At 45.6% G+C, this 21,576-nt stretch overlaps 1 protein-coding gene across 1 annotated transcript in view; it reads left to right on the top strand.

Annotated features, from left to right (window-relative positions):
- LOC136641571 (cytosolic phospholipase A2 epsilon-like) overlaps nt 1-21,576 on the top strand; it is a 65,676-nt gene that overhangs the window by 9,704 nt on the left and 34,396 nt on the right. Inside the window, exon 2 of the mRNA XM_066617517.1 lies at nt 16,673-16,809. Within this exon, the coding sequence (XP_066473614.1) occupies nt 16,673-16,809 (137 nt within the window). The remainder of the gene's footprint in view (nt 1-16,672; nt 16,810-21,576) is intronic.

Here is a 21,576-nt window from a genome sequence, read left to right as displayed (position 1 = left end):
GAGAGATCTTGGGGTGGTGGTGGACAGGTCGATGAAAGTGTCGACCCAATGTGCGGTGGCAGTGAAGAAGGCCAGTTCTATGCTTGGGATCATTAGGAAGGGTATTGAGAACAAAACGGTTAGTATTATAATGCCATTGTACAAATCTATGGTAAGGCGACACCTGGAGTATTGTGTCCAGTTCTGGTCGCCGCATCTCAAAAAAGACATAGTGGAAATGGAAAAGGTGCAAAAGAGAGCGACTAAGATGATTACGGGGCTGGGGCACCTTCCTTATGAGGAAAGGCTATGGCGTTTGGGCCTCTTCAGCCTAGAAAAGAGACGCTTGAGGGGGGACATGATTGAGACATACAAAATTATGCAGGGGATGGACAGAGTGGAGATGCTCTTTACACTCTCACATAATACCAGAACCAGGGGACATCCACTAAAATTGAGTGTTGGGTGGGTTAGGACAGGCAAAAGAAAATATTTCTTTACTCAGCGCGTGGTCGGTCTGTGGAACTCCTTGCCACAGGATGTGGTGCTGGCGTCTAGCCTAGACGCCTTTAAAAGGGGATTGGACGAGTTTCTGGAGGAAAAATCCATTATGGGGTACAAGCCATGATGTGTATGCGCAACCTCCTGATTTTAGGAATGGGTTAAGTCAGAATGCCAGATGTAGGGGAGAGCACCAGGATGAGGTCTCTTGTTATCTGGTGTGCTCCCTGGGGCATTTGGTGGGCCGCTGTGAGATACAGGAAGCTGGACTAGATGGGCCTATGGCCTGATCCAGTGGGGCTGTTCTTATGTTCTTATGTTCTTATGGCTCACTTTCACTTTTCATAGGACTCCATGCATTTTTTCTTTCTGGTTTTTTGGCCATAACTTTTGAACCAAAGGAGCTATTTCAATTCTGTTTTTTGCATTTCACTCCGCTGGCCATTCCACATCCAACGGTGTATGGCATGACGGAGTGGCTCCGAAAGCCGCAAGGTTAGCACGTCCTCTCCCAGGGCACGTCACACACACACCCCCGGCACGTCACCCGGTGCGGCCCACACACCCCTAGCGACGCCAGTGGTTGCAGGTGTCTCCTCAGGGTAAGGGAGCTTTTGTTCCCTTGTCCTAGGGAAAACCTCTGCTTTCCCTATGGGTCTCATCAGTCCTGCACCAGCTGTTTTGCTGGTGCAGAAAAGGGGAACACAAGTGCAATGAAGAGGGATAGGATCGGGCTGCACCGGTGTTGCCAATCCTACTCACTTCCTCCCCTCTGAAACTCCCCTGTTCCTCCCCCTCCCAGTCCCCCAAGAAGGAAATGAATTTCAATTTCACTAATAATGCCAGTAACTTATAGCGCAAATGTTCAGGTTGTTCCCCCAAACCAGTGATGCATCCAGATTCTGTTATATTTCATTTATCTAGTGAAATGAACCTAAGCTGAGGTGGACAGTCACATGAGGGTTATGTAAAGAAGGGAAACTATCCCTGCCAAAAGATTTCAGATAAAATCCGGTCCATTATTAAGAATTCCCACGTCTGATTGCATCATTATAGATCATTCTTCATAGTGGTTGTCACATCATAGTAAGCCATTCGTGTGCTTTGGGTCGCCATGTGAACATGGGACCCATTTTCTCAGTGCTCAAGCTGTTCATTTGGTTTTTCTCAACATTAGTGGTGATCTATTGTAAGCTGCCTTGGGTCCGTTAAGGGAGAAAGGTGGGATATAAATGTGCTAAATAAATAAATAAATAAAAATGTGGCAAGAAAGCCACACACAAGGATGACCATGCAGTAACAGTTGTATCAAATAATTTGTAATAGCCTCCATAGTCTAGATCAGGGATCTCTAAACTTATTGGCCGAAGGGCTGCATCAAATAACAGGTACAGTGTTGAGGGCCAGAAAAAAAAATTAAATAATAACATTTAAATAAACACATTAGAGATGAAACTTAGATGAATTAATAAATGAATGAGCTGAAATGCCCAGGATTTCTCCAAGCACCAACACAGCCCAAGAAATAAAGCACACACTTAAATGGCCCCCATTCCCCCACCCCAGAAGCACAACTACAGTTGTGTTTGGTCAACTGGGCCAGAAGCTCTCAGGGGATCCGAGGCTGGCTGCGGGTCAGATAGAGGCTGGCCACGGGCCTCATCTGACCCCTGGTCTAGATGGTAGAATTAGCGGCCCACACAAGGGTTGGATTTAATCCAAGGGAGACACTGAATACATTCAGAATTCTTATTTGGCTCTTTATATACCTTGTTGGACTTTGGATTTTGCTCTCTAAAAATTCTGTTGAACTGTATACATATTTTTAAAACTTTCATACAATGTACATTTTAACACAATATAGTTAACAGAAGATGAAAGTTGTCTGAAGAAAGCCCCCCCCGCCCCCGTAATCAGACCATTAGGGAATTCAAAAGAATTCAAAATCATGGATTATAGAAACACACAATTTCAGAACATTTTGCTCAACATCTAGAAATAGAAATAATTATTGCAAATTATTAGTGCATCATTAAATGATTATTTCTCCAAATATAAAGATGGTAGCACAGCATAGAATAACTACATTATTCATGCATTTATTGAATTAATAGTTATTGGATGAAAGGGATGATATCTATGGACTCTATTGCAAGTCAACATTTCAGGAGGTGGGGCGTTAACAACATGCAAGTGTTCTAAGAGATCCACTGCATTGTTTTGAACACCGTAAAGTGATTATAGAATTAAACTGGAAAGAATAGTCAATACTCATGATTATCCAAGCATGATATCGCATGAAATGCAACTGCAAAAAAAAAAAAAATACAGAATGCAATTTTATTACACAAGCTAATATACTTGGGAAGTGTTTCTATTTTTTGCCGACGTTGATTTTACAGCTCAAACTGAAACTGTAGCCAAAGAACTGTGTATTTTGATCAGTCACAAGGTGTCAGATCTTGCCTCACACTCTACCTCCTGCAGCTGGAAGGATGACTCCCTTTTTGGCTTTATGGGCTCTGGTTACTTTATGGCCTCATTGCTGCTGTGCTGGCATCTTGATGTTCCTCAGCTCAGTCACATGCATTTGATTGCCTTCCAGGCAGTTCTGTCTCTTTGCATCTCCCTGCCTTTCCCTGGATCCCTGCCTATTTCCTTGCCAAGCAAAAATATTTCATTCAGAGTCACGCCTAACCTTTTCGTTGTTTCTCAGAAACACACGTGTGATAGACACATATTTCCGGTTTTGGAATTCGATATCATTAGGGTTGAGGTGGAAGGGTGATATTGGGGATTAGCAAAGCTTTTAGCAGGCTATAAAGTGTGTCCCTGTGTGTGTGTGTCCTTCTGTGATTTTTTTTTTCCCCAGTGAAAGTGAACAGGGTCAAAGCAATAGACTCATACAGAGTGAGGGAGGGAAGTGTTAGCTTTGCTGAAATGGTTTTGTGAAATTGACTTGCAACTGAAAATGAACTCCATAGTGCATCATTGTAGGAACACAACTTCTTCCTGCTGCCTATATGATCCCCAATTAACTTGCACCATAGACTCATCCTGAAGAAGCCCCTGGTTTGTTTGTTTTTAATGGCACTTTAGGAGCTTTCATTCAAGCAGTGAACCATTGTTGAACAAGGGCAAAAGAGGTGAACTGGGACTGCAGGAACTGGGGAGACATTTCCATATCCTCAACAGTGCTAATTTTGCTCTGAAAATGTTTGCACGTAAATATCCAGTGTGGCCCTGTATTGCCATGAGATGTAGTAGATAGGTAACCTTGGCTGTATACAGAAATGATACTTCCAATTCCCTGCAGTTATCTTGTTGTGACATTGCAAGGACTACAGAAGCCGAAATCCGACAATTGCTAGATAAACTGCTTCATTTCCTTCTTAAGCACAATTAATAGTTTCCTTTGACCTTTTAAGTATCCGTCAGTATGGTCAGAATCACAGCCTCAACCACAGGGCCCTGAGTCAGAGCTTGAACCACAGTTTCCTGTAAGGGTAGAAGCATTTCTGGAATGAACCTAGTACCTGCTGACATTCCAATGGGTATCAGATCCACTTCTGAAATCAATGAAGACCTCTGGTGGGGGAACAGGAGGTGTTTTGGCTCCCCTGCCCGGCCTCAGAACCTTGGGATGGCGAGGCAGGGAACTAGTGGCCTAGGTGATACAGGGAGAGACCGTAGCGCAGTACATGCTTTGCATGCAGGTTCATTCCCTGCATGCATGAGAAATGCATGAGGTTCATTCCCTGCATGCCATGAGAAAAAGACTGAAACTGTGAAGCTGCTGTCATTCACTGAAGACAATATGGAGCTGGGTGGCTCAATCAGTATAAAACAGCAGTTTAATATATCTGGGCCAGACCAGCGATTTTCAACCCTTTTCATCTCACAGCACACTGAAGAGATGCTAAAATTGTCAAGACAAACCATCAGTTTTTGGACAATTGACAAGGCACACCGCACTGCTGGTGGGGACTCGCAATGGCCCAACTAGTAAATGACCCTTCTACGAACTCTTGCAGCAACCCTGTGGATCATTTGCGGCACATCAATGAGTTGTGGCACAGTAACTGAAAATCTGTAGCTTCCAGCATGGAAAAAGAGTGGAAATGGGTGGATGTACCTGTGCTTACTTTTGAATGCCAAGCCATTCGGCTGCTAGTTGATGGACACTTCCATTGAAGGATTTCCTAAAGTCTCCCTTTGCAATCCCAGTGTTTAGATTCAGACTGAGCATGCCTCTGCCAAAAGGTAGGGTAGGGTAGGAGCCTCAGAACATTGACCTGAAACTGACAGGCACACCAAGGTTAGTCTAGAAAGGCCCCATGTGAGTCCCCCAGCCATGTGAGACTTTTACCACATTTAGGAAGCAGTTGGGGTGCATTCTCTCTCTCTCTCTCTCTCTCTCTCTCTCTCTCTCTTGTTGTTCTGGCATCTGGCTGGCTGGAGAGGATGTTGGAAAGACTCCTTGTCCTGTGCAATCACTGTGCTAGGTTGCCTAACTATGGTCCTGCAACTGTGAATACCTTGTATGCTTGCTCATTCCTTCTCTTCACTCCTCCCCTCTCCACGCAGGCATTTCAGTTTCAGACTTCCCATGATTTGTGTCGTCTGCACAAATGGTAAACACCAGGTGAATAGCAGGCGGAAGCCTACCCGTTGGCAGCCCTGCCAGATCATAGATACGACTGATCTTCCCTGCTCTAACTATACACACTATCCTATGCGCACATTTCTGTAAGCCCCACTGGACACAATTAGACTTACTTCTGAGTAGGCACGTATCAGCTTGTGCTGTAAGCTAAGTGCATGTAGCTGAAACACTCCCTCATGCTTCTCCTGTTTATCCCTGTCTTCATGCCCTCTTCCCTCCATTTTCTTCTGTGTTATCAATGTAGATTGTAGACTCCTTGGGGTAGGCATTTGTCTTTTCATTCTGTGTGAAACATGTTGCACGTTGATGGTGCTAAAGCAATAAAAAATGATAATGACATGATGTTCATGTCTGAGAGCAAGAAATAATTGTGAAATAATTTCACTTCCTTTGCCAAACCCTGACTGCTCCTGCTTCTTAACATTCTGCCCGTCATCATGTTGGCATCCTTCAGTCTTGGAAGATGATGGTATCGCGCTATAAATAGTGGTTGTGGAACAGTGTCCTCTCCAGTGCGCGAAGCCTGGGTAAATTAGGTATGGAGGATAGACTGTTTCCCATGCAGCAAATCCCCCCTCTCCACGTCGCTGAAATGGTCCAATGGAAAGGCAGAGGCCAATATGGTTGGTTCCAGTGGCGTCGCAGGAGTTGCCAGAACGTGACTGTGTTCAGCCATGAACTGCCTCAGGGACTCTGGCTCTGGATTTTGCCTCGAGGTTGACTCCTGAAGCCTTTTCCATAACTGGATGTAGTCACAGGGCAGTGGAGGTTTGGGAGCAGAGTTTTCCTTCTCTCAGATGAGCTGTTTTCCCAGGCTAACGAGTCCCATCTGCCCGGTGGCTATTTAGTCGCCTCTTACGACAAGTACAGCCAAACTGAGGGCCTATTCTTATCCCCCAGCCCCCAGGGGTAATTCTGCCCATGATGACAGCAATTGCCATGATTATAACTTCAGAGCTCTGGTTGAAAGGACCCTTGCTGGCAGTGGAACCCCCTAATTAGGGTCTGATTGAAACCTGGTGTCTCCTAACTGTTGGGCTTTGCACTTTTAGCTCAGTACCCCAAAATCTGGGTAGAAAAAAAGACAATTCTACTTGATCAGCCTTGGCTGATGTACACATCACAGACTGAGGAATCAACAGGAGGATGGTGTACTTTGATGAACAGCCAGGACTGGATGAATGACAGACAGGTCTTGCTTGCATGACCACAACTTGATTGCCTGTCATCATACTTGGAAGCTGGGAAGAAATTTTGTTCCAAACCATTTGAGATGATAACTCAGTCTTCTTTCCTCCCACCTTCCTGTACAGCGTGTGACAAAACTTGTTTGCTTCAGGCACATGTGAATAGTTTTTAAATCTATTCCTTATCTCACAGACCCCAGAGGTGATATGGCACTGTTTTTCCTCTGGAGGGGCTATAGTAAATTAAGGGTTAATCTCCTGCCCTGCAGGAGATATGGGTAAATTGTTGGGGGGGGGGGTGTTAATAAGAATATAAGAACATAAGAACAGCCCCACTGGATCAGGCCATAGGCCCATCTAGTCCAGCTTCCTGTATCACACAGCGGCCCACCAGATGCCCCAGGGAGCACACCAGATAACAAGAGACCTCATCCTGGTGCCCTCCCTTGCATCTGGCATTCTGACATAGCCCATTTCTAAAATCAGGAGGTTGCACATATATATATATATCATGGCTTGTAACCCGTAATGGATTTTTCCTCCAGAAACTTGTCCAATCCCCTTTTAAAGGCATCCAGGCCAGATGCCATCACCACATCCAGTGGCAAGGAGTTCCACAGACCAACCAGTACAGTAGTTGGCAACCTTCAGTCTTGAAAGACTATGGTATCGCGCTCTGAAAGGTGGTTCTGGAACAGCGTCTAGTGTGGCTGAAAAGACCAATTCGGGAGTGACAATCCCTTCCACACTGGGAGCAAGTGCAGTCTGTCTCTGGCCTGTCTCCCTGGCTGTGGGCCTTCCTTCGTTGTCTCTTAGCCTCAGACTGTTGGCCAAGTGTCTCTTCAAACTGGGAAAGGCCATGTTGCACAGCCTGCCTCCAAGCGGGCCGCTCAGTAAAGAAATATTTTCTTTTGCCTGTCCTAACTCTCCCAACACTCAATTTTAGTGGATGTCCCCTGGTTCTGGTGTTATGTGAGAGTGTAAAGAGCATCTCTCTATCCACTTTATCCTTCCCATGCATAATTTTGTATGTCTCAATCATGCCCCCCTCAGGCGTCTCTTTTCTAGGCTGAAGAGGCCCAAATGCTGTAGCCTTTCCTCATAAGGAAGGTGCCCCAGCCCAGTAATCATCTTAGTCGCTCTCTTTTGCACCTTTTCCATTTCCACTATGTCTTTTTTGAGATGCGGCGACCAGAACTGGACACAATACTCCAGGTGTGGCCTTACCATAGATTTGTACAACGGCATTATAATATTAGCTGTTTTGTTCTCAATGCCTTTTCTAATGATCCCAAGCATAGAATTGGCCTTCTTCACTGCCGTCGCACATTGGGTCCACACTTTCATCGACTTGTCCACCCCCCCAATATCTCTCTCCTGATCTGTCACAGACAGCTCAGAACCCATTAGCCTATATGTGAAGTTTTGATTTTTTGCCCCAATGTGCATGACTTTACACTTACTGACATTGAAGCGCATCTGCCATTTTGCTGCCAATTCTGCCAGTTTGGAGAGATCCTTCTGGAGCTCCTCACAATCACTTCTGGTCTTCACCACTCGGAAAAGTTTGGTGTTGTTTACAAACTTAGCCACCTCACTGCTCAACCCTGTCTCCAGATCATTTATGAAGAGGTTGAAGAGCACCGGTTCCAGGACAGATCCTTGGGGCACACTGCTTTTCACCCCTCTCCATTGTGAAAATTGCTCATTGTCACCCACTGTCTGTTTCCTGTTCTTCAACCAGGTCTCAATCCATGAGAGGACCTGCCCTCTAATTCCCTGACTGTGGAGTTTTTTCAGTAGCCTTTGGTGAGGGACTGTGTTGAACGCCTTCTGAAAGTCCAGATATATAATGTCCACGGGTTCTCCCACATCCACATGCCTGTTGATCTTTTCAAAGAATTCTAAAAGGTTCATGAGGCAAGACTTACCCTAACAGAAGACATGCTGATTCTCTCTCAGCAGGGCCTGTTCGTCTATGCGTTTTGAGATTCTATCTTTGATGAGGCATTCCACCATCTTACCCGGTATAGATGTTAGGCTGACCAGCCTATAGTTTCCCGGGTCCCCCCTCTTTCCCTTTTTAAAGACAGGCGTGACATTTGCTATCCTCCAATCTTCTGGCACTGTGGCCGTTTTGAGGGACAAGTTGCATATCTTAGTGAAGAGATCTGCAACTTCATTCTTCAATTCCTTAATAACTCTTGGGTGGATGCCATCAGGGTCCAGTGACTTATCGATCTTTATCAATGAGGTCTGAAACATCTTCTCTTTTAACCTCTATCTGACTTAATTCCTTGGTCAGGAGGGGCCGTTCGGGCAGTGGTATCTGCCATGAAGACAGATGCAAAGAATTCATTTAATTTCTCTGCCATCTCTAAGTCTCCTTTTATCTCCCCTTTCCCTCCCTCACCATCCAGAGGGCCAACCGCTTCTCTGGCGGGTTTCCTGCTTCTAACATATTTGAAGAAGCTTTTATTATTCCCCTTAATATTGCTGGCCATGTGTTCCTCATAGGCTCTCTTGGCCTCCCGTATCACCTTCTTACATTTCTTTTGCCACAGTTTATGTTCCTCTTTGTTCTCCTCATTAGGGCAAGACTTCCATTTACAGAAGAAAGCTTCCTTGCCCTTTACGGCCTCTCTAACTTGGCTCGTTAGCCATGCGGACACCCTCCTGGATTTAGTGGAGCCCTTCTTTCTTTGCGGTATACACTTCCGCTGGGCATCCATTACTGTTGCTTTAAGCAGCCTCCATGCACTCTGGGGAGATTGGACTCTTTTTACCTTCCCTTTCAACCTCCTTCTAACGTATGCCTTCTAATGTAGCCTTCTAACCAGCCTTCTAATGTAGTTCATTTGAGGGAAGTCCACTCGTTGGAAGTCAAGGGTTTTGTGAGAGCTTTGCCCAGTATTCTTCCCCCAACTTGTATGTCAACATGGATCGCAGCATGATCACTGTTCCCCAACGGCTCAGTAACATTTACATCTCTAACCAGGTCCTGGTTGAATTGTATGTGCATATGCCTTCATCAAACATTACATTTATCTACATATAGATGTTTAGCAGAGCAGAAACACCCAGTGGGGCCAGGGTAGAGGATGATAGATCTTGCTCCTTTGACACATATAAGAGAGAATTCAGGGAAGGATACTGTCTGAACCAGACCATACCAGCTTCAGCAAGCACTGATGGTTATTTGTGATTATTTGTTATGTATTTATTTATTTTATTGCACTGTTCCTGTAATGAGCCTCAGAGTGGTGTTCATGGTTCCTTCCCTCTTTTTTGTTTTCACAATGACCCTGTGAGGTAGGTTAGGCTGAGAGACAATGACTGGCCTGGGGTCACCCAGGCAGTGTCATGGCTGAGCAGGCATTTGAACCTGAATCTTCTAGATCTAAGTCCAACATCACAACCACTACACCATCCAGGTTGTCCAGGATTATGTGGGTTAATCTAGGAGTAATTTAGGGTCAAGCCAGAGGTTGTGCTCAATGCATCATTAGAGCTTCCTTCCCCACCTAAAGTTAAATAGCAGCTGTGTGGAAAGAGCCAGTCTAATTTGACCCTAAGTACCACGTAGTTCATTCTTGACTCGCTTCTGTTGTGGATTGGACTAACCAGTCCTCATATTCCTTTGGTCATTATATTATTGTGGGAGAGTGCTGGGCTTGGCTGAGCTAAAAACCTAGATTCAGACCTCTGCTCAGCTGTGCATGTAGTTGGTGGCCCTGGGCTGACTTTGCAGGGTCATTGTGAGGCTAACACACTTGTCTCAAAAAAAGTGTGGGATATGTCAAACATGGCTGTGGGACATTATTGCTGTGGCTGTTGTTGTCAGTTGGTGCTGGTGCTCTAGGTTTAAAGTGGATATTTTGTCTTCTGTAGTACATCAAGTGCTGTCAATTCAGACAAAACTCTGGCAACCTTGCAAGGTTGGGTTGGAGTATCGCAACGTGTGCTGTTACTCTGCAGAGTCAGTATGAAGATTCTTGCTGCTAAAGACCGTAGTTCAGTGCTTCTCAAATTGTGGGTTGTGACCCAGTGGGTTGTGGCCTGATGCCAAGGTGGGTTATAGGTTGGGTCCACCTGCCCTTCCCTGGGTCTGTTTGGTTCCAAATTGCAGCCGCTCTGACATCGCAGTGGCCCGGGATAGCTCTAGAAGCCACTGTGCGTCTCAGAACTGGCTCTGGAAGTGATTCTGAGTCATTTCCAGTTTTGTGAATGCAACCAGAAATGACTCAGAAGTAACTTTTAGAGCAATTTCTGAGGACTGCAGAGGCCTCTGGAGGTTGCCTTGGGCTGGCGCAACATCGGGGCAGCTGCTAGTAGTGAGTCACAATGCCACCCTCCTGTTCCCCAAGGATGAGGTGGGTCACAGCCCCAGTAAACTTGAAAACTGCTGCCATAGTTTAATTGCCATGGCTAAATTCAGATAACACTCTGTGCCATTGTCTCTGCATATTTATTTGGAAATAAGCCTCATTGTTGTCAATGGAGCTGACTCCCAGGGGAATGTGCTCAGGTTCACAGCCTTGAACAAATAATTTTCTTTAATAATTTTTTTTTCCCAGGGTTCCCTGTGAGAGGAACAGCTATACCCAATTCTGGGTGAGAGGCACAGCTATTATTATCACATGGGATTCTGCGTCATTAACCAGAAGGAGGCAAAGACATTCTTTCTAATTACACGTTTCTCTTCATAGAACCTGTTTGGCCTTATTACTTAGACATTTATGTGTTACATGTTACTCAACAATTTGCACTGACCACACATGCTATCTAGCTGATGGTTCTTTGTAAACAATGTCAGATTTGGTCGCCACCTCTCAAAAAGGATATAGTGAAACTGGAAAAGGTGTAGAAGAGAGCGAACAAAATGATTCACTGGGGATACCTCCCATATGAGGAGAAGCTACAGCATTTGGGGTTTTTCAGTTGAGAAAGGAGGTGTCTGAGTGGGGTCCTTTAAAATTATGCTTGGTAGAATAGAGTGGATAGATGTGAACAGGGGACATTCACTAAAATTGAGTGTTGGGAGAGTTAGAGCAGACAAAAGAAAACATTTTTTTTACTTAGCATGTGATTGATCTGTGGAACTCCTTGCCACAGGATGTGGTGGTGGCACCTGGCCTTGATGCCTTTCAAAGGGAATCAGCCAGATTTATATAGGAAAGGTCCATCACAGGTTGCAAGCCATGATGCAAATATCAGGTATATACCAGGAGGCGAAATAGGCTAGAACTAGGCTATATCTGAATTTCAAATATAAGGAAGTACAGGATACAGGAATCTTGCTTTTTTGTGTGCTTCCAGAGACATCCAGTGGGCCACTGTAAGATACAAAAGCTGGACTAGATGGCCTGATTGAGCAGGGCTTATGTCCTTAGATTTATGCAAAAATATGGAGTTCAAATTATTTACATTTAGATTTAATTTTAAAATGCAAGCAGAAGTGGCGAAATTAGCTTTTATGAAAGAATCAAAAGATACTCAACTTTCAGCAGTTGATCTCGGCCATCTCTGCAAATCTGACTGCTTTTTATAGGTGGGTTTCCTTATGAGGAAAGGCTTCAGCGTTTGGGCCTTTTCAGCCTAGAAAAGAGACGCCTGATGGGGGACATGTTTGAGACATACAAAATTATGCATGGGAAGGATAAAGTGGATAGAGAGATGCGCTTTACACTCTCACAAAACACCAGAACCAGGGGACATGCACTAAAATTGAGTGTTGGGAGAGTTAGGACAGACAAAAGAAAATATTTCTTTACTCAGCGTGTGGTTGGTGTGTGGAACTCCTTGCCGCAGGATGTGGTGACGGCATCTGGCCTGGATGCCTTTAAAAGGGGATTGGACAAGTTTCTGAAGGAAAAATCCATTATGGGTTACAAACCATGATGTGTATGCGCAACCTCCTGATTTTAGAAATGGGCTATGTCAGAATGCCAATGCAAGGGAGGGCACCAGGATGAGGTATCTTGTTATCTGGTGTGCTCCCTGGGGCATTTGGTGGGCCGCTGTGAGATACAGGAAGCTGGACTAGATGGGCCTATGGCCTGATCCAGTGGAGCTGTTCTTATGTGGTACTGGTTTATGCCACTGTGTAGTTCTGACCATTCTTTCTCCATATGCTTATGAGCATAGAAGCGCATGATGGAATTTAGCAGTGTGAACTGCCAACACATAATTGTGGTTAAGAAAGAGGAAATTAATAGATGCAGGGTCAATGACCTATGGCAGATGGATGCATAAGAATCAATTACCACTGGTCATGATTATAATGAATACAGTGACTGATGTATTCAAAGTTGCCAAGACTGTTTCCTAACACATAATGGAAACATGCTCGTTTCTAAATATGTACATTACATGACAGATGGTCAGATGATAGTTTTCATACCTCTGATATCTTAGATGTTATAATCGAATGCGTTTATTGATTAACCATGGACTATTCCTATTGATAAATGCAGTTGGTTTGGCATAGTAAAAACATGTAGGCAATTAAATTCCACTTGAAATTCCAACTGAAAAGGCATTCTGGTGGAAAACCTTTGAAGAAATATAAAACAGGCAGCCCAATCCTGACGAAATTCCCCCAATTTTGCCATTGACGTAATGGCACCAGTGTGGCTTGTACTGCATTCTACTGGGGAAACCTGCAGTCTGGAGGTCTCCTCGAGGCAAAGGGACATTTACCCTTGCCTTGGGGAAAGCCTCAGCCGCAGCAAAGAGTCGACTTGGACCTGCTAACAAGTTTGAGTGGACCTGTGTCAGCAGATCTTGTCAGGGAAGGAGGAGAGAATATGGTGCTGCTGATCCCACACCCTCCCAGATCTATTCCACCTCTATTACTGCCCCCCCTGCCCTGAAACACCCCCTCCCCACCCTCTTCCCACCTTCTGCTGCCCATCGTGGGCCTTACTTGTTCCATAGTGCAGTGTTCCTAGCACAGAAATTGTTTTCACAGATGCAAAGCTCAATCCTATTCTCCTTTCCTGCCAATGTAGTTCTACCAAAAGTGCTACTGTTGCATCGGGGGGGGGGGGGAGAGTTGCAGAGGAGGAACCATTGTTCCCTTACTTGGGGGTAAGTCTCTGTGATGTGGGGTGGTCTACTCAGACAATGGGAATGGGTCTGGGAAGGAGGTTAGGATTTAGTGGCCACAGACAAATCTGCCAAATCAATTCCTTCCTGAACCCAATCTGCCCATCCATTGCCCCCATCACCATCCTATTCTATCCTCCCATTGCCCCATCATTGCATCATTCCTGCCTTCCCCCACCTCCTCTCACCTCCTGCCACATTACTTTCAGCTATGGCTGGATCCGAATTCACTGGCTTTGGTGGGAGGGCTTTGGTTGGAGCACCTTTTATGACTGGTGTGCTAGCGGAAGAATCTCTCTGCCATCTCCTGGCTCCTGTAAATTGATATTTTTATTAATCCAATCACCATAATGTCAAAAGTCAGGGCCCATCCACAGGGCCTAGGAGAGGGGTTAATTTGTACCTGGGCCCAGGGTCAGAAAGGGGGCCCAGGAGCCAAAGGAGGGGGCCCAGAAATTTCCTGGGATCTTACATTTTCCTATCTCACCCAAACTCACTGACTGCATGGGATGCTGGGCGTGCAGTGACAGCTGCTGCCACAAGCCATATCTGCTGGGCCGAGGAATGCTTACGTGACATTCCTTAATACAGTGTCAAATCTGGGAAGAAACTGCCCTGCCACAGTAGCTCTTTGGCTAACCATGAAGGAGTGTATTGGAGCTCAGGGAACACAGCTGTGGGATCACAGCTGCTGCAGAAGAAAGTTTTGGTACACACAGGACACTTTCCATTCTAGTGTGAACCTAAATATGATGATGCTAATTTTTCTGCAAGATTTTCTATATGTAAAAGATTTTAGAGAGACTTAGGAGTGTTTGGTTTTTCATATTACTGTACCTAGCTGACAATGCTACATGGAAGGCTAGACCTGGGCTCCAAAGATTTTTCTAGCTATCTCCCCCCAACCTGTTTTGTCCCTTCCTGCCCCCACTCTGCTTGCCTGTCACCGCCCTCCCCTACTCTATTACACCCATCTCCTTTTGCAAAGGGGCCCAAAAGATACTTTGTACCCCCTGATAAAATTCCTCTCAGAGGCCCTGCCATCCATGAGGTCAACTGAAGCAGTTGGCTCAGGCAGCAGATCTGTGCCATTTCTGTCTGCCATTATATATAAAATATATAAAAAAAACTTTCAAGCATTCTAAACCATCCTCTGATCTCAAAGATAGATGGATGATCAGAGGAAGGTTCAGAATGCTTGACAGTTCTATGAAAAACAATTCTATGTAAAGTTCTATGTAAAACAGCAAGAACTTGTTTTTGTTTGGCATGATCAGTGACAGAACGATGACTAGACAGCCCTCTCGTCTATTCCAATTAACATAAGTTAAGTCAATTGGTAAGTTTTGCCATTTATTTCAATACAATATGAATTGCACCCATTATTTTTTTTATTGTTATACAGAACATAAGAATATAAGAACAGCCCCACTGGATCAGGCCATAGGCCCATCTAGTCCAGCTTCCTGTATCTCACAGCAGCCCATCAAATGCCCCAAGGAGCACACCAGATAACAAAAGACCTGCATCCTTGTGCCCTCCCTTGCATTGGCATTCTGACATAGCCCATTTCTAAAATCAGGAGGTTGCACATACACATTGTGGCTTGTACCCCGTAATGGATTTTTCCTCCAGAAACTTGTCCAATCCCCTTTTAAAGGCGTCCAGGCCAGATGCCATCACCACATCCTGTGGCAAGGAGTTCCACAGACCAACCACAAGGTGTGAAACTAGGCAATTCTGACATGTGATTCTTTGTAATCAGACCTCACTACGTCGCTTAGTCTTTCCTCAACTTGGCCTTACATGTTTTTGCTTTCATGTTTTCTGGTTGTGCACCACAATTAGGTCCTTGCCCTGCAGGTATGAATGATAATTAATGCCGTGTTTACTAACCTAGTTAAAGTGACTGTGATGCTGTACAGTGTAAGCTGCTCAGCCAAGCTCACTGTATTGCCAAGAGTAATACTCAGGTAGCTGCTTCAGATGTTGACAGTGGCGGGTCTTTCTCTTGGTGGTGTTAGCTGGTGTAGCATCGGCTCTCATGGCAATCTTTGAACAATGCTAGAAAATTGACTGGAAGCTACTGTAGTTGTTTCAGAACTAGCATCTTGTGTTCCATATATCCAGATCCCTTTAGCAATTGTGCGGCTGCATTTCACAGCTTTGAAAACACAACAGCCCTGTGGGAAAGTTTGCAAAATTGTCCATTTTGAGGATATACAAAGTGGTACACTTTTGTTATGTCAGAAAGTTCAAATGTGAATATAGACCCACATCTTGCAAATTTTTCGATACCTCCTTTGAAGGTCTTGTTTCTCATGCTATGATCTGACTTTCCAACAATACCAAAATAGACTTTGTGGCCATTTCCCACTCACTTTTCCACATGCATTTTCTAACTGCACATATAGAAATGCAACACTGGAAGATATCCTCAATAGTAGGGCTTGAAAATCTCAGGGTACTGGAATAAACATTTTTGTTTAAACAAATATACCCATCACCAGTAGTTCCATACTGTGAGCCGTGGCTCCCCGGGGAATCCTTGCAAAAAAACCCACCACTCTATACAATGAATAGGGTTGTAGCCCTGATGGGGTGCAGCGGCCAATGGCCAAGTTGGTCAAGGGAACCACCAGTTGCAAATGTTTGGGAACCACTGCCCATCACATATTTTGGGGGGAATTCCTTATTGCTAGGTCCCTTACTTTAGATGTACTCAGTCTCCTGGAAATATTATCCTATATTACTCAGGCAGAGAAATGCCTGTCTTGTTAATAGCAGCCAAAGTGATAATATTGCATTAAAATGAAAGCCATCACAATTACCAGCCCTGGTAGATTGAAACAAACAGATATGGTCAGTTGCAAAACTAGCAGCCCAATCCTACCCCCCACACACGCCATGCCATAGCATGCAGCTGTGCCAACAGAGGCTGTGCTGAATGCTATGGGGAGGCATATCCTTTGTGCCTGCTTTGTAAACTTTTTTTTTTTTGCGTATCTATCGTGTTTTGTCTTTTGAAACCATCTTGTATATCTGTGTATATGAGATGACATCAGAGATCAGACAACTCAGGCATTGGCTGCACGTGCATTTAAAATAACACAAACAAAACCAAGCTTAATGATAAATGCGCAGTGCTCAGGATAGCCCATTGCACTGGCTCTAGTCGAGTCACATTGATATATTTACTGTCAATAACCAATTTTGTCTTTTGGAACAGTAACCCAGTCTGATTGTTACGTGACTCTACGGTTGCCAACTGCCTCAGTGAAACGGACCAAAACCTGCACTGTGAACGACAACAAAGACCCCGTGTGGAATGAAACTTTTCACTACAGGATTCAGAATCAAGTCAAGGTAAGGAGCTCAGCTAACATCACCAGCAGGAACTGCTAGGTGCCAAACAATGCAGAAGGCCTGTGATTTGGCCTTCTGTGCTAATTTCTTCCACTCCCCTTAACAGCTGGGACATCCTGATTGGGACCATGACATGGGCGGGAAGGAGGCTTCAGTCCTTTGCCCTCACTACGGTCCCAATCCAGTTCACAGTCCTGTGCTTGCTGTTTGCCTTGGGAGGGAAAGTCCCACTGCCACCTTGGGGAAAGAGATTATCTAGCTCTTTGCTCCTACCATGGTCCTGATCTAGACTAAATAGACCTTTCCAGGTATTGACATCAAGCCGACTGGTCTGTAGTTTCCCAGATCCCCCTTTTTGTCTTTTTTTTTTAAAGATGAGAACAACATTTGCTCAGCTCCAGTCCATCTGCACCTCACCCGTCCTGCAGGAGTTATTTTTTTTTTAATTATTATTATTTTATTAATTTGTACCCCGCCTTTTTGCCCAACAGGCACACAAGGCGGCTAACAAACAATTTAAAAATACAACATGAAAAACAGTTAAAAACAATTTACAATGATTAAAAAACAAAACAAACCCCCGTGGATTTTCATATAAAAAGCAAGAACGCCAGCCAGCCTGTCAACAATTAAAAGCTTTTTGAAATAAAAAGGTCTTCAGTCCACGCCGAAACATTAGCAACGAGGGAGCAGTTCTCAGTTCTAAGGGGAGGGTATTCCACAGTTCGGGGGCCACCACTGAGGAGGCCCTCTTCCTGGCCGCCACCCCTCTCACATCTCTTAGTGGCGGCACAGTCAAAAGGGCCCCCCCAGAAGATCTAAGAGCACGGGCCGGATTGTAGGGAAGGAGGCGGTCCCTCAAATACCCCGGACCCGAGCCGTAAAGGGCTTTAAAAGTCAAAACTAGCACCTTGAATTGGGCCCGGAACAGAACCGGCAACCAGTGTAGCCGCCGGAGCAACGGCTCGACAGAGTCAAACCGACGTGCCCCGGCAACCACACGAGCAGCCGCGTTCTGTACTAGTTGTAATTTCCGGACCGTCTTCAAAGGCAGCCCCATGTAGAGTGCATTGCAATAATCTAATCTAGATGTCACTAGGGCATGGGTTACTGTGGCCAGGTCCGCGCAGCTCAGGTACGGTCGCAGCTGGCGAATCAGCCGAAGCTGAGCAAAGGCTCCCCTGGCCACCGCCGCCACCTGGGACTCCAGGAGCAGCTGTGGATCCAGGAGAACCCCCAAGCTGCGGACCTGCTCCTTCAGAGGGAGTGCAACCCCATTCAGAGCAGGACGATAGTCCAGCACCCGAGCTGTGGATTTCCGAACCAAGAGCACCTCTGTCTTATCCGGATTTAATTTCAGCTTGTTCGCCCACATCCAGTCCCTAACTGCCTCCAGACAGCGATCTAGGACCCCAACCGCCTCCTCAGAATCAGGGGGAAAGGAGAGATAAAGCTGGGAGTCATCAGCGTACTGGTGGCAACCCACTCCAAACCCCTGGATGGCCTCTCCCAGCAGCTTCATGTAGATGTTAAAAAGCATGGGGTATAAGATGGAACCCTGTGGCACCCCAAACCTCAGGGGTCGGGGTGCCGAACAGGCATCCCCCAGCACCACCTTCTGGGATCTGTCAGCCAGGAAGGAGTGGAACCACTTCAAAACAGTGCCTCCAAGCCCCAACCCGGCCAGCCGGTCCAGAAGGACACCATGGTCGATGGTGTCGAATGCCGCCAAGAGGTCCAGCAGGACTAACAGAGTTGCACTCTCCCTGTCCATCCCCCGGCGAAGGTCATCCACCAAGGCGACCAAGGCAGTCTCCGTCCTGAACCCTGGCCTGAAGCCAGATTGGAATGGGTCCAGATAATCAGTTTCCTCCAGTACCCTCTGAAGCTGGGACGCCACCACCCGCTCAATCACTCAGATTGTTCTCAGAGTTCTCAGATTACAGGCAGTGGCTACAATATCACATCTGCAAGCTCCTTCAGTACTCTGGGATGTAGTTTATCTTGTCCTGGTGACTTGAATTCAGTAGCATAGCTGGGGGTGGAATCATTAAATGCTGCAGGTGCCACAACACGCCATGTAAGCTTCCCCTAGGAGCTGACTTACCATCTAAGCCATTCTGGGAAGTGATGGGAATGTGCAGGCACTTGGTGAACCAAACAACATCTTCTGCACATCGCCGTCGCTGCCCGGAATGGCTCCAATGGCGAGTGGGAGAGGCTACTTACATGGTGCATTGTGACACCTGCAGTACTTAGTGTTTTGCCCCCCATAGCTACACTACAGCTTGAATTCATTTAAAGTACCTGTAACTAGGAATTCCCTTCCCAACTCTTTCTTTACCGTGAGCTGTGATGCCCTCAATGCTTCCACTGACGCATAGTGCAACTGTTTGTTTGGGCCACCTTCCCTTGTAGGAGAAGGAAGATGCAAAATAAGAACTGGGCCGCTCTCCCATTTTGTTGTCTTCTATCATCACTTCTTCATCTTTTCTGTACCTAACCTTCCTCTTCTTTAAGGCATAACCAAGAACACCTTTTCATTATTTTTAGCTTCCCACACCAGCCTCAGCTCATTCTGTACTTTGACATCTGTGCCTTCCTGACAGCATTCCTGCAGGTGTTGTTCCTTGTGTATGTTGCTTTGTGAACTGTCTCACCTTCCACTCCTTGCACATGTTCCTCTTGTGTCACAACTTTTCAGAAAGCTCTTTGTGCAGCCACGTTGGTTTTCTTATCTACTCCCAGCTTTTCATCTCATGGGAACTGCTTGCAATTTTGCTTTCAGTTTCTTGCTTTTCAAAAAATCTCATTGCTCTTGGACCATTTTCTCCTTTCTCAATTCTAGTCACAGGATATGGTTTAATTGTTCTCCGGGCCTACTGAGGTCTACTATCCTGAAATCAGACTATTCCTAGCTTATCTTTCCTTTGATATCAAGAATTCCAAGAGGGCATGGTTGCTTTTGCCCAAAGTCCCTGCCGCTTTATTCCTCAACCAATTCTTTCTGGTTGGTAAGGATTATGTCCAAGATAGTAGACCCCCTCCTTTTTCCTTCCTCCGCCTTCTGAATGATGAAGTAGTCTGCAAGGCAAGTCAAGAATCAGGGATGGGAACTCAAGTCAGGTGACTCAAGTCCAAGTCATGAAAATGTGTGTTTTTCACTGACTCATGTACATTCTAGTCATGTGTGTGTAAGACTTGGGAAAACACTCAAGTCAAGGGCCCCTTGACTTGGCACTCATCCCCACACACACAGAACTGAGCCTGCTTGTGTCTGGGTGTGCTTGCTTACTGTTTTCATGGTGTGAAAAACCTCATAGGGTCATCATTCAGACTGGGCGAGCAGCAGGGAAGTTCCAGCCAGGAGGCAGGGAAGGGTTAATGTTTGTTTCTGCAACAAATAGGAGGCGGGAGTGAGCTCTCTTACCCATCTCTGAAAGAACTGATAAACAGGACAAAGCATTGGAGTTCTGGTATTTTCTTTGGCTAAGGTAGGGCAGGAGGAGCTGGAGATTAGCTGGAGAAGCCCAGGGAGGGGGAGGAGGTAGTTTGTAGCGATCACACTTTCCTCCTCATGGCTCCATTTTTACCTGGGAGCCTCATTGAACAACTGGCGCAAATGGAACTACTTCTGACTAGAGCTGCAAAGGATTGGGTTGTCCTGGTAAGCCTTGCAGCTGCTACGTGTGACCCTCCTCCCTCTTGCCGCTTATGTGCCTGCCCTCTTGCAGTATGTCCCACCCCCTCCCACCTTGTTTACAGATGGACAGAGACAGCAGGGGAGTGTTTAAAGAGAACTCCCACACACGCACGCACACCCGCAGCCACCCCTTTTTTCCATAGCTGACTTTTTAAACGGCATGACTTGTGACTCAAGTCTTTTTGAGTCGTGAAAAAGTGACTTGCCAACTCAGCAAGTGCCCCCGTTATGACTCGTTTTTTAGTCGAGTCATGGGGGGGTGGAGCCTTGTGACTCGACTCAAGTTAAGCCATGCCTGACTTGCCCATCCATATCAAGAATGTATTGGATCGCCCATTCTTAGATGAGTATTCCAGCAGATGTCAGGACTGTTGGAAGTCCCCTACTACCACTATGGCCTGCCTCTTGGATGCCTGGTCATCTGGTTGAGGAAAGCATTGTCCGTGACTTCTGCTTGGTCAGGGGGGCACTAGTAGACTCCCAAGAAGATATTACTCTTTCTCTTCTCTCCTTAAATTCTTACCCAGACACTTTTTGTCACGCTTCCATTGTCAAATTCCTGGGCTTCTGTGCAGGTGAATAAATTCTTTATGGATAATGCAACTTCTCCAACCTTTGTGTTGGGTCAGTTCCTTTTGCCTTTTCCACCCTGAATTTCACTCATGGATCTCATCCCACCAAATTTCCATGATGCCTGTCAAATTGTATTTCTCTTTCCATATTTTGACTTCAAGTTTTTCTTGTTTGTTTGCCATACTCTGTGCATATTGGTATATAGACACTGGAAATTGAGTATCATCTACCATCCTCCCTGGTGCAGTTTATTGCAGTATTTGCTTCACAAGCTTGCTTCTTCTTTTGCTTCTTGTCTCCAGTGCCTCTCTTTCTATCTGGTTTTGTGCTTTTCTTATCCCACCCAATTTGTATTTTATATAAAGCTCTCCTGAAGAGGTTTGCAAGATTCTGCTGAATACTTTCCTTCTGGTCCTCATGAAAAGCAACCCATCACTTGTCAGGAGTCTTTCATCGCATAGGCCTCGACCCAAAAAATGAATGGGAGCAGT

Source organism: Tiliqua scincoides, chromosome 1 (assembly GCF_035046505.1).
Source record: "Tiliqua scincoides isolate rTilSci1 chromosome 1, rTilSci1.hap2, whole genome shotgun sequence".
Taxonomy (NCBI): domain Eukaryota; kingdom Metazoa; phylum Chordata; class Lepidosauria; order Squamata; family Scincidae; genus Tiliqua; species Tiliqua scincoides.
This window is presented reverse-complemented; position numbering and strand designations above follow the sequence as displayed.